This window comes from Procambarus clarkii, chromosome 28 (assembly GCF_040958095.1).
Source record: "Procambarus clarkii isolate CNS0578487 chromosome 28, FALCON_Pclarkii_2.0, whole genome shotgun sequence".
In the NCBI taxonomy this organism is placed as follows: domain Eukaryota; kingdom Metazoa; phylum Arthropoda; class Malacostraca; order Decapoda; family Cambaridae; genus Procambarus; species Procambarus clarkii.
The window spans coordinates 6,799,272-6,827,007 of record NC_091177.1 but is presented as its reverse complement, the minus strand read 5'-3'; the positions used below and the strand labels follow the sequence as shown (position 1 = coordinate 6,827,007).

General features: G+C 39.2%; 5 protein-coding genes and 1 pseudogene across 5 annotated transcripts; 2 read left to right on the top strand and 4 right to left on the bottom strand.

Moving 5' to 3' along the window:
• The first annotated feature begins 1,534 nt into the window (after positions 1-1,534).
• On the top strand, positions 1,535-2,544 carry LOC123754944 (cuticle protein CP14.6-like). The gene is made up of 3 exons (XM_045737287.2): positions 1,535-1,564; positions 1,807-2,042; positions 2,199-2,544. Exons 1-3 carry the CDS (start codon positions 1,556-1,558, stop codon positions 2,401-2,403), a joined length of 450 nt encoding a protein of 149 aa, XP_045593243.1. The 5' UTR covers positions 1,535-1,555; the 3' UTR covers positions 2,404-2,544.
• A 3,227-nt stretch (positions 2,545-5,771) lies between these two features.
• Positions 5,772-8,382, bottom strand: LOC138369369 (cuticle protein CP14.6-like). Its single transcript, XM_069332608.1, has 3 exons — positions 8,362-8,382; positions 6,218-6,453; positions 5,772-6,113 (listed from the first exon to the last, which is right to left on the bottom strand). Exons 1-3 carry the CDS (start codon positions 8,368-8,370, stop codon positions 5,900-5,902), a joined length of 459 nt encoding a protein of 152 aa, XP_069188709.1. The 5' UTR covers positions 8,371-8,382; the 3' UTR covers positions 5,772-5,899.
• A 1,731-nt stretch (positions 8,383-10,113) lies between these two features.
• On the top strand, positions 10,114-12,513 carry LOC138369521 (cuticle protein CP14.6-like). Its single transcript, XM_069332849.1, has 3 exons — positions 10,114-10,146; positions 10,347-10,582; positions 10,686-12,513. The coding sequence occupies exons 1-3, from the start codon at positions 10,138-10,140 to the stop codon at positions 10,900-10,902; spliced, it is 462 nt and encodes a 153-aa protein (XP_069188950.1). The 5' UTR covers positions 10,114-10,137; the 3' UTR covers positions 10,903-12,513.
• An 11-nt stretch (positions 12,514-12,524) lies between these two features.
• On the bottom strand, positions 12,525-13,577 carry LOC123754945 (cuticle protein CP14.6-like; annotated as a pseudogene).
• Positions 13,578-17,017: 3,440 nt separating this feature from the next.
• LOC123755176 (cuticle protein CP14.6-like) lies at positions 17,018-18,067 on the bottom strand. Its single transcript, XM_045737654.1, has 3 exons — positions 18,049-18,067; positions 17,471-17,703; positions 17,018-17,352 (listed from the first exon to the last, which is right to left on the bottom strand). Exons 1-3 carry the CDS (start codon positions 18,055-18,057, stop codon positions 17,136-17,138), a joined length of 459 nt encoding a protein of 152 aa, XP_045593610.1. The 5' UTR covers positions 18,058-18,067; the 3' UTR covers positions 17,018-17,135.
• Positions 18,068-23,001: 4,934 nt separating this feature from the next.
• On the bottom strand, positions 23,002-23,998 carry LOC123755177 (cuticle protein AMP1A-like). The gene is made up of 3 exons (XM_045737655.2): positions 23,974-23,998; positions 23,461-23,693; positions 23,002-23,342 (listed from the first exon to the last, which is right to left on the bottom strand). Exons 1-3 carry the CDS (start codon positions 23,980-23,982, stop codon positions 23,126-23,128), a joined length of 459 nt encoding a protein of 152 aa, XP_045593611.1. The 5' UTR covers positions 23,983-23,998; the 3' UTR covers positions 23,002-23,125.
• Between the last annotated feature and the right edge of the window lie 3,738 nt (positions 23,999-27,736).

The following is a 27,736-nucleotide window of genomic DNA, read 5'->3' as shown; positions in this document are numbered from 1 at the left end:
ATCCCTACAGACAAAAAAAAATACAATTGATGATTTATTATAAAACCAAAAAACGGCCAGTCTACTCATGAAAAACTCCGCTGACACCAAGTAGAACGCTTTGAAGGAAACCAACGTCGTCTATGCCTTTAAATGCCCACTTGAGGACTGTAAGCCCCAAAGAACTCAGTTTATAGGCAAGACAACAACGTCTCTTTCCAGGCTACTAACAATGCATAAACAACAGGGTTCCATCAAGGAACATGTAATCTCCTCTCACAACTAGACCATCACCAGAGAAATCTGAACAAACAACACAAAAATCATCGATAAGTACAGCGATAGCAGACGGCTCGACATCAGCGAGGCACTACACATAAAAAATTCAACACCAGCAGCCAACAGCCAAATAATGCACAACAATATTCTACCCACTTGAAGGCACCGTATGGGCCAGTAGGCCCTCTCCAGTTACTTCCATTCTCAAGTACCCACCTCACCCAATACCCACCTTACCCAAAACCAATAGGAAGCAAGAGTTATGTCAAATGTTTCATACACAGTGTATCAAGTGTGTGATACATACACAGTGTATCAAGTGTGTGTGTAATCAAGTGGAAAAGACAGAACGCGAAACAATAGGTATAAATGAGGTAAACATTTTATCTTCTTGCTTCTGTGCTGGTATGGGGTCTTGAAGTGGGTAGAATGTAATTTTGCGTTAATTGGCTGTTTATTTCTGGTTTTGACTTTTTGATGTGTAGGGCCTCGCTGATGTCGAACCTCCTGTTATCGTTGTATCTGTCGATAATATCTGTGTTGCTTGTTAAGATTTCTCTGGTGATGGTCTGGTTGTGTGAAGAGATTATATGCTCCTTGATGGAATCCCTATTGTTTATACATTGTTAATCGCCTAGAAAGAGACATTGTTGTCATGTGTATGTACTGAGATCTATGAGGCTGACAGTCCCCAAGTGGGCATGTGAAGGTCGTCTATGCCTTCACATTACCACTTGGGTATGTTTTATATAAACACATATAAATATATATGATATATAATTATTACAATAAACTGCGATTACACCTAAAACGAGACGTTTCATAAATGTCAGTATACCATGTAGACAAAACCCAAATTATATATAATTGAGCAATACTGGTATTTTTTCAATGTAACATCGAGTGCAAGTGTTCAACACTGAAAAGCAGTCCTCGGCGTGTTAATAAGCTTTAGTTTCGTAGCCAAATTTAAACTCATGTTTACAGGTCATTCAAGTACAGATACTCTAAATATAAGTATAAATATTATATGATAAAAAAAAACATGACTAAGCGTTTGTACCAATGAGACGGTTTTGGATACTACTATGTAAACATCATCATGATCCACACGTGGCGACAACAGAAGCCTAATGATGTACTTGAAGTCATTTCCAAGGATTTATAAGGTCATGTAGAACTGGATTGTAAATTTTGTAGGTAAAGCACACTCGGCAACTGCTTGGCGGTCTAGCAGAGTATATATAGGCAAGTCGACGCTGGTGTCTGCACTACATTCATCACTACGCCCAACGACATGAAGTTTGTACGTATTGACCTCTTATAGCCTTACTTGTATAGAATATGTATTTAACATAATGGATATGAAAATTGTTGTAGAGTTTATAAATCACTCAAAAGAAATTCTTTGTTAAATAATTAACTTAACGAGATATAAAAATTATATGAAAAATAGATTGACATCGAAGGTATCAAATAGTATGTCAGAATTCTAATAAAGTCACATAGTGAAGTAGCAAATACCATAAATATTATCTTTCAACACAGGTTATCCTCTCCGTCGTTGTGGCCGTGGCCTGCGCCGCCCCCCAGTACGCCGCCCCTCAAGCACCTACCCGCTATTCAGAGTCAAGTGAAGAAGTGGCCATTTTGAGGCACGATTTTGTACCTGGGGACGCCGGCGCCTACAAGCTTGATGTGGAGACTGCCAACGGCATCGTTGTATCCCAAGCTGGCGCTCCCAGTGGCCCAGAAGGCGCTGTGGTCAAGACCGGACAGTATTCGTGAGTATTCGAATGTAATTATAAAATTTGAGGACTATATGTGATGGTATTGCTTTCGATAATACTTTACACTTGAAATTTGCTAAATCTTTAGCAAATTTAAAGTGTGTAATCAAATGCAATTTGAAACACAAAAATAAAATAATTTCCCCTCAGCTACACTGCTCCTGACGGCACTCCCGTTGTTGTGAAGTTCGTTGCCGACGAGAACGGCTACCAGCCCCAGTCTGACCTGCTGCCAGTGGCTCCTGAGTTCCCCCACCCAATCCCCCAGTTCGTGCTGGACCAGATCGCCTTCGCCGCTCAGGAGGACGCTGCCCGCGCCCGTGCTCCTTCTGCCAGCTATGGCGCCCCTCAGTAAAAGTAGCAACAAGGGAAACCTGTCGATCAGACAACCAAATATCAAACGTTGCACGATAACTCCTTCTGATCACCAAGAGTAATTTATTACTTAAATATTATTTATGTCTTGGGTATGTGAATAAAACTGATATAGTTCTAACATTTTGTTTTTTAACCAAAGAAGAGTTTTCTATATTACCTTGTTTATTATCTTATTATTATAGCAGAAAATGTAAATACTTATCACAACCTGTCAGGTTGTAAGTTTACAGAGGTTACTCACAACCATTGTAAACTCAATACTGCCTTACGATCATTAATCATCCTAAGAGGTTTTGTACCAACTGGGCTTCAAGAAAAGACCGAGCGTCGTTTTTTTTACCACAGGTCACAAGAGCAAACACAGTGTCCTCACTACAGGTCCCAAGAGCGATCACAGCGCCCTCACTATAGGTCACAAGAGGGGATCACAGCGCCCTCAATACAGGTCACAAGAGCGAGCACAGCGCCCTCACTACTAGTCACAAAGACCACACTGACAATTTACTCATTTTCTCTGCCGCGATAATTTCACTTTCAGGATGCTTCAAAATGTCGTTGTTTCTACTTAATTATCCATTTTGCTGCATATTGGAGACCAGCAAACAGATCTTTTTCCCCCCTTGAACATTCCATTGTAGTGTATGTTGTGATAAACTATACAAGCCCGGGGAATGAAAGTCTTCACGCTGCGATTCATGTTTCCCGAAGCCAAAGTCGAGGATGTCAGCTGGGTCACCCATCCAGAGATGGTGTTAAGGTGACTGACCAAATGGGTCATAACAATTATCATTGTCATGATAATTCCCAGTCATATTAAAAATGTTTTTTTCACTCAGCTTTGCATTTTATTGTTATTATGATGCGAGTATTCATGTACTACTAATCTTCGGAAATCAATTACTAAACGAAACAAAAAGGTACTATTTACCAATTGAATGAGTTATTGGCAAGGAAAACCATCAGGACAGTGCACGCTTTCGGACAGTGCACGCTGTCGGACAGTGTACGGACAGTGCCGAACAGTGCATGGAGTCGAACAGTGCACGGACAGTGCCGACCAGTGCATGCTGTCGGACAGTGCACGCGACACATCAAGTTCAAGCATGTTTCTTGAAACAAGAAAAAAATACATCTCAAAGGGATAGAGTAGCTTAGGCTATTTCTACCTCTCAACGGTGGGTAGAAATGTGTTGGCCCGGTCACACAGTGCTACTGCCACAACGTCACAAAATTGAACTACTAAATTGCCCGAACATAACCTAACTAACGACTCCCCCAGAATGTTTCGACGCGCTTTGATTCACAGTACGGCATATTCCGACGTTTGGGCTTGATACGTTAAAATACCATGTATTATTCAAGATAAAAACAGCGCCATCTTTTTCTTAATGTCCTAAAACATTTTGACTATAGAATTATCATTACATTTATTCATAATATAAGTGGCCGGTAATATTTGAAGACCGTCTCTTAACCTTTATTTTGAGCTCTGACAGATCTGATTAATTTTTTATGTGATGTAATGCTGTAAGGGCTAATTAGATTCCATAATGATCAATTATCAATTTCTTAATTAAAGAAAAACAGAATCTGGTGAAAGTAATAATTGTGCAGCAAAACGTCTCTGTGAATCATGTCGGGCCCTGAACAAACATGGTTCCTAAACAAGGCTGGTCTCTGAATAAAGTTGGTCTTTAAACAAAACTGGTCCCTGAACAAGCCAGATCCCTGATCAAGGCTGGTCCCTGAACATGTTAGGTCCCTGTACATAGAGGAAAGAACTATGAAACAAAGCAGAGCGATCTTGACCCCCTTTCTATGATTTTTTTTTAAGACGAGACAAAGGAGATATATTCACCTTTTACAAGATGCTTCGAGACCTTCACTTAGCGGACAAAACCGAGAGGAATTATTGTGAATTAATTGTGCATTTGATGAGAAGCGTTAGAGGAGAAGTACAGGACCATTAGACAGAGTGCGTGGGAAGCAATGCTTAAAACCTTGATTGGGCTTAAGTTGAAAGCCTCATGAATCCTAGAGGATTCAGTGGAATCCCCAGTTCCATTTCTTTTTACCATGTCATTGGGTGGTGGTCTAGGACGCTAGCTTGGGAATATCAAGTGAGCGGGTTCAAATCCTCCTCAGGCCTCCTACTGATTTTCTAATTGATACATCACCTTAATGTGATTGCACTGTGCAATATCCCCTATGTAATGCCCATTCACCCACTTGTACACTTCGATCACGTACCTCTAACTTTTCGCCTACAGAAATAGAATGTAAAACTTGTTTTTTTTTTTAATTCTCTCTTCATATCGAAGGTTTTTAATTTGCAGGATTAACTTTGTCTTCCTACCATGTTGTGAATCATTTATTATTCTATTTTTTCAAGATGTTTAACTCCGTATGACTAATGACCAATTGAATATGCTAGACAAGAGTTAACAAGGGTCTTCTTCACATTCTTTAAGCACCCTGGCAAACACCTTGTACTGCCCTTTTTTTTGGCTCTTATGATTCATTTTGATTAATAACTACCACCAGTGCAATCACTAAACTAGTCAACCTGTTGAACAAATCCACAAGGGCCGTGACGAGGATTCGAACCTGCGTCCGGGAGCATCCCCAGCCCGTCCTCCAAACAAAGATCCAAAAGTGATTCCATGCATCCGCCAAACCCCCTGTTTATGAATGAAAAGCGGTTTACACACGACTCACAACTGCTGACGTTCGAACATATCCGGAACAAGTACTTCACTGACGAATTTTGTTCGAATCGCAACGCTATAAATGCTTCACCCACGTACTACAAATACAAATAATCGCCAACAGAACCTAAACACCTGACCTAACCTAACCTATGCCTATATATACACAATATGGCAATATATTATAATATTAATTTATACTTGAGAAAATTCCCGTTTTGAATGAACAGCATGTTAAAATTTATGAATGCGTCTGTGGGGTCGACCACTGGATGTAATGGACTTGAGTTGAGGACGGGTTGGCATCCCAGACACTGCCTTAATCGACTGAGCTACGACAGGGTAACCTGTTCTCTTCACCACCAATATATACTTGTTTAGCTGAAGGCATACTGTTATTTTGTTTAGTAAATACAGGAACACAATATTTATTTAAAATAGTACTCGTCTATTGGTGTTCTAGATTGACTTCCACATTCTTAATACTATTACACAAAGCTTTCTTTTTGCATATCGAGATCTTTAGACCCATGGTTATCCACTAGGGGTCATTGTTATTTATTACTCGATCTAATCCATTTGTTACGAATCAGTGTTGAATCAGATTTTAAGGAATCCACAGAATCAAAACTGTAAATATTGTTTTTATAAATGTATTTATATATGAGCTAGTATGTACAGCATAAAGAATAAATAACGAGAAATATCAGTAATGCAGACGTTACGTGGTCAATTTATACGAAAACATTCGTTGAGTGTAAGTGTTTACAGTGGAGGACCGTAGCTAGCAGAAGGACCCGACTTGCCGCGAGCGGCGGCAGCGTCCTCCTGAGCGGCGAAGGCGATCTGGTCCAGCACGAACTGGGGGATTGGGTGGGGGAACTCAGGAGCCACTGGCAGCAGGTCAGATTGGGGCTGGTAGCCGTTCTCGTCGGCGACGAACTTCACAACGACGGGAGTGCCGTCAGGTGCAGTGTAGCTGTGGAGAGGAATTAATTTTTCACTCACCAGCATCACACGTTTGTATGATCAAGGACGATGATTTTACTAGAAATTGTCAAATGTTTGCGTAATAATACTCACGAATACTGTCCGGTCTTGACCACAGCGCCCTCAGGGCCACTGGGAGCGCCAGCTTGGGATACAACGATGCCGTTGGCAGTCTCCACATCAAGCTTGTAGGCGCCGGCGTCCCCAGGTACAAAATCGTGCCTCAGAATGGCCACCTCTTCACTTGACTCTGAATAGCGGGTAGGTGCCTGAGGGGCGGCGTACTGGGGGGCGGCGCTGGCCACGGCCACAACGACGGCGAGAACCATCTGTGTTGAAAGGGAACTTTGAGTATGCGTTATTGATTGTATATTTGATAGCTTATTTGAGAATTTGATGGAAAAGAAAGATGAACGTATCGGCCGATCAAGGCCGTTGTCAATACCAAACATTCTGGTGTTGACAACGGCCCTGATCGGCCGAAACGTTCATCTTTCTTTTCCATTTCTCTGTGGATTTTCCGCATACACAAATGGTCAGTGTTTCGTGATCGTCAATTGTAAATATATATATATATATATATATATATATATATATATATATATATATATATATATATATATATATATATATATATATATATATATATATATATATATATATATATATATATGTGTGAGTATATCACGAAAATAAACACGTGATTAAGAATGTGACAATGTCAGACCACGAAGGAAAAATGAAACAGGAAATTTCCTTAAGTACTTTCGTATATTAAATACATCTTCAGAAGGTCATTTTACAGATCGAGTGATGGGTATAAATAGGCAGGAGAGAGTGGTGAAGTAAGGTGAGGTACAATACTTGGACAACGCAGAAGGCCCATTGGCCCATCAGATGCACCCAATTGGCCCATCCGATGTAGCCCAATGGCCCATCTGATACAGCAGACATACAAGCATAATACATAGGTAATTATAACATAAAGAGGTAAATATATACAATAAATTAGTGAGACAAATGTTTTTCAATGATTCTACTAAATCGCCCTTTAGCTGATCTATTAGAAATGGATCTAAGTTATATAGACCACTGCTAATATTCAAATTACATTCTTTGGTGATCTGTATCAAAGCGGATTCAATTATGTTTCTGTTATAGGTGCTTTTACAATTTGTTATTGAAGACGCACTCTCCCAATCAATTTGGTGAGCTTTTTCTGACAAATGCACAAACAAAGCATTAGATAATTGGCCATGTCTTACAGAGTATTTATGTTGCGATATTCTACATTTTATTAGCAGTGGTCTATATAACTTAGATCCATTTCTAATAGATCAGCTAAAGGGCGATTTAAGTAGAATCATTGAAAAACATTTGTCTCACTAATTTATTGTATATATTTACCTCTTTATGTTATAATTACCTATGTATTATGCTTGTATGTCTGCTGTATCAAATGGGCCATTGGGCTACATCGGATGGGCCAATTGGGTGCATCTGATGGGCCAATGGGCCTTCTGCGTTGTCCAAGTATTGTACCTCACCTTACTTCACCACTCTCTCCTGCCTATTTATACCCATCACTCGATCTGTAAAATGACCTTCTGAAGATGTATTTAATATACGAAAGTACTTAAGGAAATTTCCTGTTTCATTTTTCCTTCGTGGTCTGACATTGTCATATATATATATATATATATATATATATATATATATATATATATATATATATATATATATATATATATATATATATATATATATATATATATATATATGCGAACAAGCCTGAATGGTCCCCAGGACAATATGCAACTGAAAACTCATAACTGTTATATATATATATATATATATATATATATATATATATATATATATATATATATATATATATATATATATATATATATATATATATATATATATATGTATATATATGCGGAAAATCCAGAGAAATATGAAATGAGGTGAACGTTTCGGCTTGTTAAAGCCTTTGTCAACACCAGACTGACCAAGACTGTCAGTCTGGTGTTGACAAAGGCTTTAGCAAGCCGAAACGTTCACCTCATTTCATATTTCTCTGTGGATTTTCCGCATATATATACATATATATGCGGAAATGTATTACATATTTGCATTTTAATGCTTCTGGTATATTATATATAAGTGCCAAATCTATATGTGTTATAAACATTTATGAATGTTTCTACAGTAATTATGCGATGGGCACGTACAAACTTCATGTTGCAGAGTGCTGTAAGGATCGACCTATATATACCTGCCTCGAGCACCAAGCAGCTGCCGCTCGCTCATTAGATTTACTATCCAGTTTTCAATGACCTTGTAACTCCTTGGTAATCACAGCGGGTCTGTCATTTGGCGTCTGAGGTCAAAACTAGTCGTCCTCGTCGGTCTTTAGATTTGTCTTGATGTTGAGCATCAAGGCTGTGTGCCACGGGAGAGTTGATGCCGCTTTGTTAGCCTAGTGACCAACCAGCAGGCATGCTGTAGTCTGTAGTCCTGGAGATATTTTAGGAACAAACAGTCCTAAATAGTTTTAGGACTTGAGGAAACTTTCACTGTGTATTCTCTGAGAAGTGCAATATACCTTTCAATGTATATTTGTGCTTTAAACTGAATCTGCTGTGTGACATGCACTAGATTTGTGGGAGTTAGACACGGTGTATATACACAGAGGGTTTTTGTTTTTGTCTAAATTATGTTCAGGTTTAATGTATACTTGCTTTTGGGTCAGTGAGCAATTATGTTGGCATTAAAAACCTTCTCGCGGTAAGTATGTTTCAAGCCCAACAACAAACCAAACCTGAACTCAAACCTTGCGAAACAGATCATCTAGCATGTCTAGTTTATAATATTATCACTTCATTGTAGAATAGTAACAGTATCTGTTTGGCTTGTGCAGATGGTGGAGAGGTTCTGGTTATTGGTCTATCGACCGTGTTGTGAAAATACTACTTGTTCACAAATACTCAACCAAAATCACGGAAATATTACAAGAAAAAATTAACAGAGGTGTTGCCTACACGTACTACTTTGCAAAGGCATTTGACAAATGTGAACATGGAGTGATAGCCCGTAAAATGAGATTAATGGGAATAACAAGTTAGGTAGAGCGATGGATATTAGAATTCCTGTCAAACAGAACGCAAAGAGTAACAGTTAAACAAACAAAATTAAATTCAAACACAGTGAAAAGCTGTTCTAGGGTATTATCCTAGTACCACTGCCATTTTTCATTCTCATATTATATACAGGCAGAAATACCAAGTCACAGTTTCATGCCATCCTTTAAGGATGAATCAAAAGTAGGCATGACAGGCATGACACTTGCTTCTGCACAAGACACTGAAACACTTCAAGCCGATATCAGTAAAGCATTAAATTGGGCAACGGAAAATAACATGATATTTAACAATGATGAATTCCAGATACTTAGGGATGGACAAATTTAAGAACTAAAACGAAATACAGAGTACGAGACAGAATCAGATCTCCGCATAGGAGAAAAACGATATCAGATGACCGTAATGTTTAGTAATTTAACAAAGCAAATATAGCATTGTCAAAAAAGTGATAGTATGGATTATGAGAACCATCAAATCCAGGGATTCCTTTACGTTTTAAATTACTCAATTCCGCTTTCAAAGTGTTATCATAAATATTCCTGGTTGGTGGACTATTGTAGAAAGGCAGCTTGCGAATACCTTCTTGTGTCCATGACAAGGAAGTACAGCGAAATAGTGTAAACAGCCTTCACTCCCAGAGTATCGACACTTAGTGGCGGAAATATGACCTTTGAAGGTCAGCACCTTCTTGATTTATTAAACTCCATTCTGTCACTAGAGCTAAAGCTATAATCAGATACTTAGTATCAATGCCAGAGAAACTGAGAGCATAAACCTGACGTCGGCAACTGTTTACTCAAATGACTGTATATATAGAAAGCTCCAGAGAGGTGCCAGCAACACAGTGCTGCAGTGTCAGACAACATGAAGTTTGTGAGTAGTTTGCTGGATTTGTTCCAGACAAAGCAAATTTGATATATAAACAAAAACATAATAAAGACAATAAAACTACATTATTTTGGTGATTATTTTTAAAACTTTGTATACATTCGATTCAATTATTTAATGAATTAAATCATTCTTCTAAAGTTCATATTGAACATCTTTAGCCAATTATGGTTTTCAACACACAGATCATCTTCGCCGTCGTTGTGGCCGTGGCCAGCGCCGCCCCCCAGTACGCAGCCCCTCAGGCACCTACCCGCTATGCAGAGTCAAGTGAAGAGGTGGCCATTCTGAGGCACGACTTTGTACCTGGGGACGCCGGCGCCTACAAGCTTGACGTGGAGACTGCCAACGGCATCGTTTTATCCCAGGCTGGCTCTCCTGACGGTCCAGAGGGCGCTGTTGTCAAGGCTGGGCAGTATTCGTTAGTATCTCAATGCTAATTTTAAGAATTTGTTTTTGTTATATTTTTTCCTTGATAATAAATATGCCCTATACATGAATATAAAACCCAATTTTGTTCCCAGCTACACTGCTCCTGACGGCACTCCCGTCGTTGTAAAGTTCGTCGCCGACGAGAACGGCTACCAGCCCCAGTCTGACCTGCTGCCAGTGGCTCCTGAGTTCCCCCACCCAATCCCCCAGTTCGTGCTGGACCAGATCACTAAAGCTGCTGAGGAAGACGCTGCCGCCGCTCGCGGGAAGTCTTCTGCTCCCTCCGCCAGCTACGGTGCTCCAAACTAAACAGCTGCGTGCAATGATATTCCATATGACTGCAAGTATGCTCATGGTCCCAATGCACCATAGTGTCATCTCATTATTTATTATCTTTACTCTTTTTAAATTAAACTCGTGTTATAAATATATACGATAATATTTAATATTTCCATGGGTAATTATCAATGACTGATTATGGCTAAAATTGCAACCCGTGCAGCCGGTGGTTGAATAATTCAAACAATAACTGGGACGTCTATAATATGCCTTGCCACCAGTTATTTTGTTTGTCATCTTGCTCCCCATACCAATTCGGGTGGGGTTAAGGATTTTACTCTATATATATATCCACGCCCCAGAAGGATTCGAATCCATGGCGTACGTGGTTCCTTAAACCACTCGACCACCGTGACTGTACAAAAGTCATTGGTAGCCGAAGCTACATCCTGAACGACCCGACAGCACACGTTGAATAGCTTGGATTACCAATGACTATAGTGCTGTCGGGACGTTGGGGATATACCCTCGGCTACCAATGACTTTTGAGCAGTCATTGGGTCGAGTGCTTAAAGTACCAGGTACCCCAAGGTGCATAGTGCTCCTGGCTGTCTGGGTTCAAATCCTTTTGGGGTGAGAAAGTCTGAAGTCGAAAATTGGTGCCACAACAGAGGTTTTATGATTGATCAGCCTACATTCTGGCCTGTGTTATGGTGTTCACAACCTTACGCCCAGCCATTGGAACACAATGAAATCACTTTAGTGCAAGTTACCTTATTGTGCCAAGTATTTTCTCCAACCTGTTTAGATAGTACCTGTTGCGACGATCGTCCATAGTCACGAAGGTTGTGAGCACTATTACCCAGAGGCCATATTACAGGCGGGCCAATTGTAAAACCCTGATTGTGGCCTTCAGAGCTTCCTAGGGAATTCAGTAGAGTTCCGGGATGATTGACTATTTTTCCTGGCGTGACTGAGTGGGTTAAGGTGAGCATCTGTGAGTCACCAGAACGGTGGCAGAAGTCACCTCATTACTTCAAAGGATTTTCTCAATAAATAATATCCACAACTTAATAATTGGTAAATGAAATTATAATTTAGGTATGGTCAGCAAGAGATGTGGTTGTTGAATATTATTTAATTGGGGCAAGATTTACAAGGTTTCATAAAGATAATCTTGGTGGTTTAGGTCCTTACATCACTACATGAGTGCCGGTACCACTGTCCTCTGTATCATCTACGGTTTTCACAAATTGTTTCCATGAAACTCTGTTAACATCACTAATATTTAAATCTGAAAATTAAGTAAATGCTGTTTGGTGAAGCGTCAGGATCACGAGTCGAAAAGAGCCTCTGAAGCCCTTTCCACCTATCCCTCCCACAGTATTGGTATGGGGTGCATAATAAAGAAATGATATGTAATATAACAATAGAAACGAAAGATATGGAGATATACTTTCTGATGAACACTTTTCTGCGATACTTTTTAGTTACACTGATAAATCATGTCCGTGTTTGTGTAATATTTAATGAGCGTGCGGTAAGTAGTCCATCCTATATTCCAGACGTCTGACTCGACCATCTGTGTCTTTTGTTTACCTTAAAGAATATTGGACAATCTCTAAAGGATACACAAGTAAAATTATGCTGTATAATGTTTTGCAATTTTATTTTGATTATATATAATATATACAAAATAATAAATAATCAAAAATTACTTTCAAACATAGAAAGATCTATAACTTTTCCGGAAAAAACGGCTATTGACATGTTACTGGGGAGGACCATAGCTGGCGGAGGGACCAGAGGACTTGCCGCGGGCGGCGGCAGCGTCTTCTGCAGCAGCGAAGGCGATCTGGTCCAGCACGAACTGGGGGATTGGGTGGGGGAAGGCAGGAGCCACTGGCAGCAGGTCAGACTGGGGCTGGTAGCCGTTCTCGTCGGCGACGAACTTAACGAGGACGGGAGTGCCGTCAGGAGCAGTGTAGCTGAGGGGAAGATAACATTCCTGAGTATAAAACTGTTTTTTTATATTATTTTAGAAAGTCTTCCACACATGGACAACACAGTATACTCTCATTTAATTATAATCAATCATGAACTTACGAGTAAGAGCCAGAGCTGGCGATAGCACCAGAGGCTCCTGGAGCGCCAGCTTCTGACACCACGATGCCGTTGCCAGTCTCCACGTCAAGTTTGTAGCCGCCATAATCCCCTGCACAAAATCGTGTCTGATAATGGGCACCTCCTCGCTGGAGCCACCGTAGCGGGTAGGAGCCTGAGGGGCGCCGTACTGGGGGGCGGCGGCGGCCACGGCCACAACGACGGCGAGAATTACCTGTGTGTTGAGTTGAACAATCAAGAGCAATCATCACAGAAGATTCCTTCCTTTGCATCAACATGTCTGTTTTCTTACTTTATTTGAAGAATTGGATCTAGATTTATGATTTTCAATACTTAAAAGTATGTTAAAAGTACCAGGGATTAATCAATAACAATTGATTGACCTCTAGTATTTTTATTAAATTTTAACAAAATATTAATATATGTTTTGTGAGTTAATATTAGGATGTTTAATAACCAACACACACACGCACATCAATATATGACTTGTGTTTTATGAACTCTTTCACTTCATATCCGCTCCATGAACAATTTCATTTATATCAAGGAACACTTACAGACTTCATGTTGGCTGCTGACTGTGCAGAGGAACCCTGACCATCAGTTTATATAGCAGAACCCGGTCAAGCAGTTGCCAGTTGTGCTTCACCTACATCTCAGACCAGGTTTTTCAGTGACCTTGTATATCGTCTGTAATGATTTTCCAGCCTAGTCATTAGTTTTTTATACGATAGTAGAATGTACTTCTGGGAAAGGTAGCTCAGTACTCGACGCTCAAGTGAAGTTAGTCTGTCACAAAGAGTAGTTGTTCAGTTTGAATACTTTTTTTCAAATTGTTATATCAATACAATTTTTATTTGTCACTATCAATATTTGTGTGCGTGATGTCGGAGAGTACGTGGGTACTTACCTATGTGTGACTATATGGAATTGAGGTCTAGCTCTCTATACCCCGCCTACCAGCCTTGTTGTACCTGTTGTGTCAAAGCTTCAGTAGTCTAACAATCACTATCTTTGTCGAACCTTTCCTTAAAGTTGTGAATGGAGGTGGCTTATCTTGAGATGATTTCGGGGCTTTTAGTGTCCCCGCTGCCCGGTCCTCGACCAGGCCTCCACCCCTAGGAAGCAGCCCGTGACAGCTGACTAACACCCAGGTACCTATTTTACTGCTAGGTAAAAGGGGCATAGTGTGAAAAAAACTCTGCCCATTGTTTCTCGCCGGCGCCCGGGATTGGACCCGGGACCACAGGATCACTCATCCAGTATTCTGTCCGCTCAGCCACCGGCTCCCTGCTCCCTCCCAGCTATCCATAAACTTTTAGACAACTAGGCTTTACCTCGGTAACTGTGGTCTTCTGGGGAGGGGCGGGGGAGGGAAGTGCAATCATCCTTTGGCAGAGTGCAGCTGCTCATTATGTCATACTGACAACTGAAAGGTTGATAAACGTTTCGTGCGTGTGTGCACGCGCGTGGACGTCGGTAAGATCACATCGATGCCATTTTCAGTTTTCACATCAAGTCTCTATGATCATTAGTAAAGTTTAACGATTAATGAAAAGAAGTGAGTAGAAAACATTCGAGAATTATATTTCCATGAGTGAAAATAGCTTAATGTCTACAATTAATAAATGTTAATAAATTGATACAAATGAATTTTAAACGATGAATATAAGTGAATGAAATGCAGGAAATGGTGTATTATGAATGTATAAATAGTATTAAATACTGTTAATGAACATGTGTTTATATAAAAGAGCTGAGACATAGATTTAACCATAATAAAATAGAGAAACATTCCCCAGACATAATATTGGAACGTTTTAAAATATGTTGCGGAGTTTGGGCTGAGTTGTGAGTCTTGTAAACACCGAGTGTGGTATTAGTTAACGGGCTAGAGGTGTGAGGGATTGTCTCGTGATGATCCATTTACACGATTCCTTCACTATTACACATGGTAAGTTAGCGAGTATGTTACCGTATTCTTTTTTGGGATGTGATAATTATATTAGTGCGATATTTATATAATTTCAGATATGTAACAAAGTGCTTGTGAAAAAGTCATTTGTTTGTTTATATATGTTTAAACTATTTTCTTTTCTTTGCTCATTGCTTAGTATATAAATATATATGGGGCCTGAGGGCTGAATTGACAGCGCTCGGAATTCGTAGTCCTAAGAGTCCGGGTTCGATTCCCGGCGGAGACAAATGGGCAGAGTTTCTTTCACTCTGATGCTCCTGTTTACCTAACAATTAATAAGAGTTAAACAGCTGCTGTGGGCTGCTTCCTGGGTGTGTGTGTGTCTAGAAAAAAATAATCAGTTGATTAATTGGCAGTTGAAAGGCGGGCCCAAAGAGCCAGATCTCAACCCCGCAAGCACAACTAGGAGAGTACAATTATGTGAGTATATATGCATTACTTTATTACAGTAAATTCTTTAACCAATAGCAATAAATTATATCACAAATAAATCATAAAACCGTGATATATCAATGATAAAATTATTTGATATAATGAGGTGACTTGAACCAGCGTTTTTGTGATTCCCAGACGCTCGACTTAACCCACTCAGCCACGATATGACAAGCCAGACAACCCGGAACTCTACTGAACTCATTGAGAAAGTCTGGAGCCACCAACTCGTGCCACAACCGGTGTTTTATGATTGATCCGCCTACATTCTGGCCTGTGTAAGGGTGTTCACAACCTTACGCCATCCAGAGGAACACAATGAAATCACGCTAGTTCAAGTTACCTTATTGTGTCAAAGCAATTTCTCCAACTCTTCCTCCTGTTTAGATAATACTTGTTGTCACGATTGTCAATAGTCACGCATTCGTATGAACTTAGCTTTTAGATAGTAGTATACTGACTAGTAAGGAATTAAAAAAAAATGAAGCTAAAACAAACATAAATATTTTTAGGCCTAGTCTAGCACAAATACGTACTACATTAGGCCTCAGATATCGTTTATTAGGCTTAAGAAGGTTACGTTAGATTAGTTTAGTTTGTCAAAGCAACACAAGTAATACATTTTTTTAGGTTTGTCCAGATCAATAGTGCCAATTTCTACGTTCTAATTTCGTTGTTCGTCGGTATATATACTATGTTCCTCATCGTTACTATAAGTACTACCAAAACAGGAGCATGGGCTGTTTTCCTTATTTATATGTGGTGTCATTTTGATTTCTTTGTCTTGTGAAGGAGTTGCATAAGGCTGTGAGCACTATTACCCACAGGCCATAGTGCAGGCGGGCCAATTGTAAAACCCTGGCTGTGGCTTCCAAAGCTTCCCAGGGAATTCAGAAGAATTCTGAGTTGATTGATTATTTTTTTTCTATTGTGACCGAGTGGGTTGAGGCGAGCATTTGTGAATGACCAGAACTCTGGTTGAAGTCACCTCATTACCTCAAATGATTTTCTCAATAAATAATAGCTACAACTTAATAATTGGTAAATTAAATTATATTGTAATTTAGATGTGGTTGTTGAGTATTATTTAATTGGGACAACATGTACAAGGTTTCAATATAGATCATCTTGGTGGTTTATTTCTTCATATCACTACATGAGTGTAGGTACCACTGTCCTTCTGTGTGTCATCTACGGTTTCCACAGATTGTTTCCAAGAAACTCAGTTGACGTCACTAATAAATAAATCTGAAAATTAAGTAAATGCTGTTTGGTGAAGCGTCAGGATCACGAGTCGAAAAAGAGCCTCTGACGCCCTTTCGACTACCTCCCACAGTATGGGTATGGGGTGCATAATAAAGAAATGATATGAAATGTAAAAATAGTAACGAAAGATTTGGATATATCCTTTCTGATGAAGAGAGACTTTTCTGCGACACTTTTTAGTTACACTGATAAATCATGTCCGTGTTTGTGTAATATTTAATGAGTGTGCGGTAAGTAGTCCATCCTATATTCCAGACGTCTGACTCGACCATCTGTGTCTTTTGTTTACCTTAAAGAATATTGGACAATCTTAGAGATTGGATACACAAGTAAAATTATGCTGTATAATGTTTTGCAATTTTATTTTGATTATATATAATATATACAAAATAATAAATAATCAAAAATTACTTTCAAACATAGAAAGATCTATAACTTTTCCGGAAAAACGGCTATTGACATGTTACTGGGGAGGACCATAGCTGGCGGAGGGACCAGAGGACTTGCCGCGGGCGGCGGCAGCGTCTTCTGCAGCAGCGAAGGCGATCTGGTCCAGCACGAACTGGGGGATTGGATGGGGGAAGGCAGGAGCCACTGGCAGCAGGTCAGACTGGGGCTGGTAGCCGTTCTCGTCGGCGACGAACTTAACGAGGACGGGAGTGCCGTCAGGAGCAGTGTAGCTGAGGGGAAGATAACATTCCTGAGTATAAAACTGTTTTTGTATATTATTTTAGAAAGTCTTCCACACATGGACAACACTGTAAACTCTCATTTAATAAAACTCAATCATGAACTTACGAGTAAGAGCCAGAGCTGGCGATGGCACCAGAGGCTCCTGGAGCGCCAGCTTCTGACACCACGATGCCGTTGCCAGTCTCCACGTCAAGTTTGTAGCCGCCGTAATCCCCCTGCACAAAATCGTGTCTGATAATGGGCACCTCCTCGCTGGAGCCACCGTAGCGGGTAGGAGCCTGAGGGGCGCCGTACTGGGGGGCGGCGGCGGCCACGGCCACAACGACGGCGAGAATTACCTGTGTGTTGAGTTGAACAATCAAGAGCAATCATCACAGAAGATTCCTTCCTTTGCATCAACATGTCTGTTTTCTTACTTTATTTGAAGAATTGGAACTAGATTTATGATTTTCAATACTTAAAAGTATGTTAAAAGTACCAGGGATTAATCAATAACAATTGATTGACCTCCAGTATTTTTTATTAATTTTTTACAAAATATTAATATATGTTTTTGTGAGTTAATATTAGGATGTTTAATAACCAACACACACACGCACATCAATATATGACTTGTGTTTTATGAACTCTTTCACTTCATATCCGCTCCATGAACAATTTCATTACTATCAAGGAACACTTACAGACTTCATGTTGGCTGCTGACTGTGCAGGGGAACCCTGACCATCAGTTTATATAGCAGAACCCGGTCAAGCAGTTGCCAGTTGTGCTTCACCTACATCTCAGACCAGGTTTTTCAGTGACCTTGTATATCGTCTGTAATGATTTTCCAACCAAGTCATTAGTTTTTTATACGATAGTAGAATGTACTTCTGGGAAAGGTAGCTCAGTACTCGACGCTCAAGTGAAATTAGTCTGTCACAAAGAGTAGTTGTTGAGTTTTAATATTTTTTCTCAAATTTTTATATCAATCCAATGTTTTATTTGTCACTATCAATATTTGTGTGCGTGGATGTCGGAGAGTACGTGGGTACTTACCTATCTGTGACTATATGGAATTGAGGTCTAGCTCTCTATACCCCGCCTACCAGCCTTGTTGTACTCGTTGCGTTAAAGCTTCCCAAGTCTAACAATCACTATCTTTGTCGAACCTTTCCTTAAAGTTGTGGCTGGAGGCGGCTTCCACAACTTCTTCTCTAAGTGCATTCCACATGTTGATCACCCATACAGGGTACCAGTATTTCCTTACATTTCTTCGACTCATTTGCGATTCCAGGTTCCACTTGTGTCCTCTTGTCCTGCTGTCTCTCACCTTAACGAGGCTGTTCTTGTCCACCTTGTCTATTCCCATTAGTATCTTGTACGTTGTTACCATGTCTAATTTTTTTTCTTCTTCCCTCCATGGTTGTGAGATCCATTTCAATCAGTCTATCCTCATAACTTAACCCTCTAAGCTCTGGCACTAATCTAGTCGCAATCCTTTGCACGTTTTCGATTTTAGTTTTATGTTTCACATGGTATGGATTCCAAGCAGGTGCTGCATATTCCAGTAATGATCTAATAAAATTTGTCTATATTTCTTTGAACGCATCCTAATTTAGGTTTCTAAACGATGTTCTAATGTTTGCCAGCGTCCCATATGCAGCCGATGTCAGCCTGCCTACGTGTGCCTCTGGTGTTATGGTTGGAATTATATCCACTCCTAAATCCCTTTCTCTCTCAGATTGCCGTATTTGCCTTACATTAATGATGTAGAGACCTTCTAGTCTTTATTTTCCCTTCCCCATCTTCACTGCCTTACACTTATTAGGATTGAACTCCAGCAACCATTTGTTTGTCCACTCCTGGAGTTTGTTATTGTCATTCTATAACATTTTGCAGTCCTCCTCTGTTTTCACATTCCTCGTTATTTTGGCATCGTCCGCAAATATTGACATGTAGGAGCTCACTTCCTCGGGTAGATCATTAATATAAATTAGGAGTAGTGGTGGTCCCAGGATCGATCCTAGGGGGACCCCATTAGTGTGGAGTCCCCCAAGCTCTGTTGCATCTGCACATTTCTGAGCAATAACTTCCATCATTTCATCTTTTGTCATCCCTTGCAGTTCCCTCTCCCACTGGACTTCATTCAGAAAATCCCTCACGATTTGAAGTCTCCACGTCTGCAGCCTCTCATATTCCTTAGCTTGTTTCTTGGTCTATCCAGTTCCTTTAACTTCATGATGTACTGAAGCATGATTCAATTCAAATTCAAATTTAAATAAGTTTATTGAGGTATAAATACACACGAAGGGATGAGGTAGCAAAAGCTATTCTCAACGTGTTCATAGACATATATAGACATATCACAAACAATGAACATATTTCGGGACATTCTAAGTGATAAATGTATACATTTCTTTGAAGTACGATAATGTAGTAGTCACTTGCCCCCAGGGGCACCTCAGACTCTATCTTCTTCACATTCGCCTCATTTTGGGTGGACACCAAGGTGGATCAACTTCCCTTACTTTTGTTGGTTCTGTAATATGTTGTTAGTAGATGTAAGCGTAGGTGTTGATGTGTGTGTGTGGACGTTCTGCTCTTTGGTCCCGCCTCTCAACCGTCAATCTACTGGTGTACAAATTCCTGAGCTTCTCGAGCTCTATAATATCTACTTTTGAAACTGTGTATGAAGTTAGTCTCAACCACATCACTTCCTAGTGTATTCCATTTACTAACTACTCTGACACTGAAAAAGTTATTTCTAATGTCTCTGTGGCTCATTTGAGTACTCAGCTTCCACCTGTACCTAGTGGCATATCTCTGAACTTTTTCCAGCTTCGTCTTGAGCTTGACAAGTTACGGGCTCCATGCTGGGGCCGCATACTCCAGGATTGGTCTTACATATGTGGTATACAAAGTTCTGAAATATTCCGTGTACAGGTTCCTGAAGGCAGTTCTAATGTTAGCCAGCCTCGTATATGCCACTGATGTTATTCTTTTGATCTGGACTTCAGGAAACAGGTTTAGCGTGATATCAACTCCTAGATCTTTCTCTCTGTCCGTCTTGGTGTGTGCACGTGGTTGTTCATGTATGCGTGGTTGTTGGTGTGTCCGTGGACGTTGAGGCCTGCGTGGGTGTTGGTGTGTGCATCTTTGCATGCGTATGGTCGAACCCCACTTAGTGTACTGAGGAATGAATGTTAATTTCACATTACCGAGAGCCTCACACTATAAGATTTGAGTGAGGAACAGTATACAGTCAGCGATTGTCTTGGCGGCTCTCCGGCAAGCTGCCGGTGGCTATGACATGTAACTTTCAACCACCCAACAGTAATTGTGAAGCAGGACTTATATATAGATTTGCGTATGGTGTTCTACTGTAAACAAGTAGAATATGACTTTAAAGAGATATGTGCTTTTGTTTAAACGTTCTCTGCTGTTTGAAACCGTTCCCGGCCGTGTTCCCTTCAGTGCTAATAAAAATAGTATATCATATGTATACTCAAACGAAGGCCTTTCAAAACTTCATGATTGACGAATGAAGTTTATTATGAAGTTTATCTGGCTTCGAAATGATGTCATTAACACTGTACAAAATAAATATTAATTTAACCTTAAAGTTAGCTTACAAATCTCGTCTCGATTCATTAATATACACAAACAGTTGAACCAGAGATGATAGGGATGTGAGGCGCAGTTATGCCACGATGCAAAGCTTCGAATATGATGTACGAAAAAAATGAAGTCATTAATTAACTATTTATATAACGGACAATGCAGCAATCACAAACATTTTGTTAGTACAAAACCTCTCATTGGACTCGTTTCGTTAAGCCTTTGACTATTCAGTTCGTACATATGTAATTACTAAACCACTGTAACCTACAATTTAGGAAAACTTCACTGACAATCATTTAGTCAGTAACAAGGCTGACATGGACCTTCAACCAGTAGTAAGACTGACGTGGACATTTTACCTATAACAAGTCTGACATGACTGTTAGTTAAGAGCTAAGCTGACATTGACTTTTATCAATAAGCAAGTCTGACATGGAATTTTAGCCAATAACAAATCTAATTCGTACTTTTAGCCAGAAGCAAGTTTGACAAAGACCTTTAGTCAGTGGAGGCTAAGTAGTACAGTAAGGTTCGTTCACGACTCACAATCGGGAATGCCTATTACCAAATGCTCCTGTTCACCTAGCACTAAATAGGTACTCGGGAGTTAATCAACTGTTGTGGAGTCGCGTCCTGGGTAGGGTCAGTAGTTCGACCTTGGAGGGACCTCGATACAAGCTTAACGTATAATCATACTCAGACTGCCTGCCCTCGACAAAATGAATTATAATTATTAAAGTATACTAACGTTGAACATGTACCACTATGAGAGTGAGTGTCGAGTAGCCTACAGTATTGCTACATCCTCCAGCCGCCTCATACACTTTGACCCACAAAAAAAAAAAAAACTCTACGAGATAAAGGTTAGTGAAAGGCACAAACCTGTAACTCATTGGTTATTATTTTAAATAGTTATAGCAAGGGCAAAGCTGTCGGCTCAAAAATACATAGTTTTGGCGAGGAAAACATATATGTCTGGGATCCAAATATCGTGTCTTAGGGAATTCTAAAATCGACCTGCTGTTTATTTTACAAGATAACGTGAATACAGAAGTGAAACAGCGTATCGTTAAATTATGTGCAATATAACTTGGCACTTTAACTGTAAGAAGCTGCGAGTGCATGTATAGGGTAACCGAACTTAAGGGACTCCACAACTCTCATGCTGGGGAAAACAGAAACCGTGCAAGTAGGAGTAACTTAAAAATGACTAATGAACGAAACTTGAAGAGGTGAAATAATTCGGAAATTAAATATCATTTGAACTTGAAGAAAATGCCCACCATTTATAAAATACTTAATCACAGGAAAGTGAGGTTTCCAGGACAAAACGGATGTGACACGGTTGCATAATTTAATGACAGAATCCAGAGGCTTGAGATAAGAGTTTTCAAAATGGATCCGATTATCAGCTGGAGTGTTCTTTAACATAAATATCAAAAACTTAAATTTTATGAAATTCATTGTACAAAATTGTAAGTACCTCAAGGATTGATGAAACTGAAACTACTGGAAATCAAAACTGCAAAATAGGGAAATCAGCGAGGGCTTAAAATAAAGATCTAAATTAAGTGTGAAGACGAGTGCAAAGTGAAGTGAAGATCTTTTGTGATAAGTAAGAGAACGAATCAGGATACATTAGGTATTCAATAGATATATATAAATATGTTCAATGACCGAATATTCATAAAGTATGTTTATTACAGTAATATGGACCTGAAAATTTTCAGTAATTAGTATATTTTTTGTTTGTTAAATCTTAAAAAAAAATCGGCTGTTAACCGATTTTGTTAAATCAGCTATTAACAATGCAGCAATATTTTACTGCTAATATATTATACTTTTAAACTCCTGCTCTTTAAAATAACAAATACAAATTGAGGTCAAAATGTCAATAAATAAATACTATTGGTGTATATGTTGCTATCAGAACGTCTCTTGAAATACTTCAATGATGAACTCAAATAAACATTTCAACTCAGCGCATTTTGCTATTGTCAGCAGGCATAGAAAGTAAATGAAACAAATCGATATTAAATTCAAAACTAAATTTATTTACATCAACAAAATAACTCTAGTGTATATAAATAGTTCAGTGAATCTCTCCAATCAAATATTTAACTGTTGACTAAAATCGTAGACGTCTTATTCATCACGTTACTGAGGAGGACCGTAGCTGGCGGAGGGACCAGAGGACTTGCCGCGGGCGGCAGCAGCGTCTTCCTCAGCGGCGAAGGCGATCTGGTCCAGAACGAACTGGGGGATTGGGTGGGGGAAGGCAGGAGCCACTGGCAGCAGGTCAGACTGGGGCTGGTAGCCGTTCTCATCGGCGACGAACTTAACGTGGACGGGAGTGCCGTCAGGAGCAGTGTAGCTGAGGGAAAGATAACATTCCTGAGCATAAAGCTGTTTTTATATATTATTTTAGAAAGTCGTCCAAACACGGACAACACTGTAAACTCTCATTTAATTAAAATAAATCACGAACTTACGAGTAAGAGCCAGAGCTGGCGATGGCACCAGAGGCTCCTGGAGCGCCAGCTTCTGACACCACGATGCCGTTGCCAGTCTCCACGTCAAGTTTGTAGCCGCCATAATCCCCCTGCACAAAATTGTGCCTGATAATGGGCACCTCCTCGCTGGAGCCACCGTAGCGGGTAGGAGCCTGAGGGGCGCCGTACTGGGGGGCGGCGGCGGCCACGGCCACAACGACGGCGAGAATTACCTGTAAGACCCATAATATGAATTGACTGACGACTGTAGTGAACCTTTATTGACACGAATTATTCTTAATTACACTATAAAAGAAAATTAAGCTGACAATTCATATGTATGTGATACGATGAGAGAGCATTATAAGCTCTGATCTGTATAATTGTATATTACATCTGCATTACCTGTATTATATTTTAAAAAGTCTAGTTGAATTTATATATATTTTGACCTTACATCTTGAAGTTTTGTCTTAAGACACGTAACACTCAAGCTGTTATCCATACACTTACAAATTTCATGTTGCTTGACTCTGAGCGTCTGATGCCGGAGAACTTGAGCGGCCGTATTTATAGTGCCAGCAGGTGGCACAGGTGCCAATTATGCTTTACTTACGGTATGGATCAAGTTTTTCCGCGACCATTTGTACGGCTGTTAGGGGTTCACAGCCTCGCCATTACAGTTCTTTTTATAAGCTATGAATGAAATGCATTTCTACTAAGAGAGGTCTAGAGTTAGCACTAACCTTGAACTATGGTAACTTTCTCTGATGTTAGCCTATGAACAATAACATTATTTCTTCCATAATCTTACTTTATTGGGCGCGATTTTGATTTAAGTACAGTTTATTTTAATACATGTTCACGAATTTTTTTTTACTTTCTTTCCTGGGCTACACTAGATAATATCTGATAATTTTCTCCATCAGATAATATCATAATGAGAAATTGTTCGTTTTGCATTAGATGCATCAAATTTGAACATTCTTGAACTACTGTTGCTATTTGCTTTGGAATGCAAATTGGGTGAGCAGTTGTGTATCACCTTGAACATTAAGGATATGGCGTAACAAAATACATCAACATCTGCGGTGAGTACCCAGACAGACAAGCTCCTTAATGATCAAGATAATTAACACTTGTAATGAATCCTCCTTACTTAAACTCCATTTCAATACTATAAAAACCTCTCTACTAGTGATTTGTATAATTATTTATGAACAGTTTTCTTATGTAACTAATTGGTGACATTTAACTTTCACCTTGTCATACTTTCATACTTTTTCAGAAGTCTTCCATTATTTTACTAAATCTAAGGTTCTTACACATGAAATGTTTCTGGAAACTGTAAACCTATAATCATATCTCTCCAAATGTTAACAAATGGCTTAGTACTTTCTCCTTATAATTATCTTACCTTACCCTTGCGGAAGTTGCTGGTCTGTCCGAGATGCATCCAGTCTGGGTTTTGTTGGACTGAGAGAAAACATGTTTACATCACTTGCAGCTTATAATTCTTTCAGCATCTAGATTGGGTCAGAAGGTCTCATTCTTCTATATTTTAAGAAAGGTTACTTTGGTCGGCGGCCTTTGATGTCTTCTTACGTATTGTTGTCTAACACCCTTCGGGTTCCGTGAGGTGGTTCCTGGTTCTCGCAGTCACAAGTCGTTCTGGTATGTACTTTACGGCCCTTCTGTACAGATGTCATTGGGAGAGAAAGTTGAGTCTTCTGTTCGATGGCTGGTTTTCAAAGGTCATGTGAAGCTGATAAGTTCTAATTCCATCGTTTAACGGAAAATTCGCAGCAAAACGAAAAGACCTGTGTTGAACACACACAAACACTGTATTTTCCTCGTGTTGGTATTTGACAGTTGGACTTGTAGAGGGTGTTGCTTAATGAGTGCTGGAAGTTGTTTGAATCTGTATAATAATTTTTATAGATTTCATGGATTATTGCTGCCCATGTTAATCGCAGCTTCATCTGCAATGTTATCCTTCTTATTCCTACATGACTTAGTATTGTGAGCTGTTGAAAAAGAAATGAGTACACTATGCACAGAAGCTCTTAATCAGTACCCCAGGGTAAGTTATTTACCACTTGCAATTAACATGCAGATTATATATATATATATATATATATATATATATATATATATATATATATATATATATATATATATATATATATATATATATATATATATATATATATATATATATAGGTATAGTAACATTGTTGATAACGAACTACTGTGTTCACTGTACTTATTATGTATAATAATTTAATATTGCATATGGGAGTTAATAATTTATTATAATAGTTACATGTTTTCTTCAACGTCGTAACTAGATCATATTGCAGTGTATTGGCAGAGTCACACAACGTTAGCTGTGCTTTGCGCTGTATATTTCCTTTTGTTTTCTAAGACAAAAAATTGATACGTTTAATAATTTCTGGAATTTTATTCTTTACAATGAAGTGAACCTGCGATTTACTGCAACGTAAGCTTAGATTGAATTACATCTTACATAGTCCAAGTTGCAATTCTGAAATGTGTGACTCCCTAACGTTATTAACGCTCTTTACATTTCATATGATCTAGTTCACCATTCAAGTTGAACTGTTAGATATACATGCAGTATAGTCTAATTCCAGATGGAACAAAATTTGTTAGTCAACTGATTTTGTTATTTGTCCCATATAGTGTTTGATATATTTGACTGTGTTAAACTCTTCTGCGATCTCTCGCCCTGTAACACTTATTAGCGTTGTTGTAGTAGCTGAAGATTATATTTATTGTTTTCTTTATTTGCTGAAAGCATGGCAAGAGTTTTGACTTAAAAATGTTCTGGAGAATCCATATGTGATGGGATACAAAGGTGTTTGACTCTACTTAACAAAAATACTTAATAAAATTGAGATTATATATGCTTAAATTTTAAATTTTCACAGTGTTAGACAATGAAATACAGACGGTTCATAGGTCTGGGTCCCTCTCCTAAGTTCTTGGTTTCATTGACCTCAGTGACACCTTAAAACATAGATGAGGACAAGTACAGATAATATAAGTGTACGTTTATCATTCTTTTTATGTTAAAGAAATCTTGGAAGATCCGGAGTCTTTATGCGGTTTACATAATTATTTTTATTAATTATGCTTATGTTTCTTTGTTTTGTTTTTCATTGTCGGAAACAAGAGGTTTGTTAGGCTTACCGAGATTCTTTCCTAGGCCCACGACAAACCTCAGTATGCATCTTATCTCCCAGGTGCTCGTTTACTGCTTATATTTACTGATGGTTGCTTCAGTAAAGTTGCATCAGGTGTAGGGAAAGGTGACCAGACGTCTCCGTCATATTTGGGAATCGAACCTGGGTTTTTTTCAGTTGTGAGCCCACTGCGCTGACCTCTTCGCAATGTCTGTCTTCAATGATAAGAATGTTACAGTTTGATTATAAACTGTTTGAGCTGGTAAAAAAGATATCAAGTTGGAGATGAAGGTATTTAGAGCAGTGTTTGCAATAACCTTGAACGCTTCGAGTAGAGCTAACATTGCAACTCGTAAGGTTGATGCCTGATTATTGATTAACAGTTCTCTAAATTTTATTGCGATTTGGTCTAAATAAAATTACTTCACTTCTCATCCTGCACGTTCCCAAACTGATAGAGTCGTCAGTGTCTCTAGTCTATGATAAGATCTGTATGATAAGTTTATTGGCGGGGTATCGGCCTGTTGAGGGAAACTGCTACAGTTCCTTTAACTCTGTACAACAAGTGCAATCCAATCATTTTAATGTGAGCAGCTGTTCTTTGAATTCATACAAAGAACAAACAAAGAATCGCTAGTTTCATTGCGAATGTGTTTTAATAATTATATTGATCCGATGTTATTTTCATTACCCCAAACACAAGTTGTTGATTTATTACAAAAAAATCATCTCTATTGCGAGAGAACACACACACAGTTGTTTTCGCATATTGAGAAATCTGGTTGTTGTTAGAAGGCGAGAACAATTCTCTTGGATTCATTTTACCTTTTTACAAGTTTATCAATTTCGTGGCAATTCCTTCTTTTTTATTAATTTATTTAATGGAGATTGAAATTTACGAAAATTCTTATTCTAGAATTGTGTTGGTGCTCTTGTTGGCTACGGCTGCTCGGACTGTGAGGCCAGCATCCTTCACTAGCTTGGAGGAGTTGTGTCCGATAGTGCTGCAGGTCTCCTAGTTGTCTGGGGGTCGGCGGCTATTCCCGACTTTCTGTCCAATCTGGGTG

Bases quoted from the DNA above. Each gene is read 5' to 3' on its own strand.
- LOC123754944 (XM_045737287.2), top strand. The intron at 2,043-2,198 runs GTGAGTATTCGA...ATTTCCCCTCAG, and splicing joins GTCAAGACCGGACAGTATTC to CTACACTGCTCCTGACGGCA.
- LOC138369369 (XM_069332608.1), bottom strand. The intron at 6,114-6,217 runs GTGAGTATTATT...TCCTCTCCACAG, and splicing joins GTCAAGACCGGACAGTATTC to CTACACTGCACCTGACGGCA.
- LOC138369521 (XM_069332849.1), top strand. The intron at 10,583-10,685 runs GTTAGTATCTCA...TTTTGTTCCCAG, and splicing joins GTCAAGGCTGGGCAGTATTC to CTACACTGCTCCTGACGGCA.
- LOC123755176 (XM_045737654.1), bottom strand. The intron at 17,353-17,470 runs GTAAGTTCATGA...TCTTCCCCTCAG, and splicing joins GCCAGCTCTGGCTCTTACTC to CTACACTGCTCCTGACGGCA.
- LOC123755177 (XM_045737655.2), bottom strand. The intron at 23,343-23,460 runs GTAAGTTCGTGA...TCTTTCCCTCAG, and splicing joins GCCAGCTCTGGCTCTTACTC to CTACACTGCTCCTGACGGCA.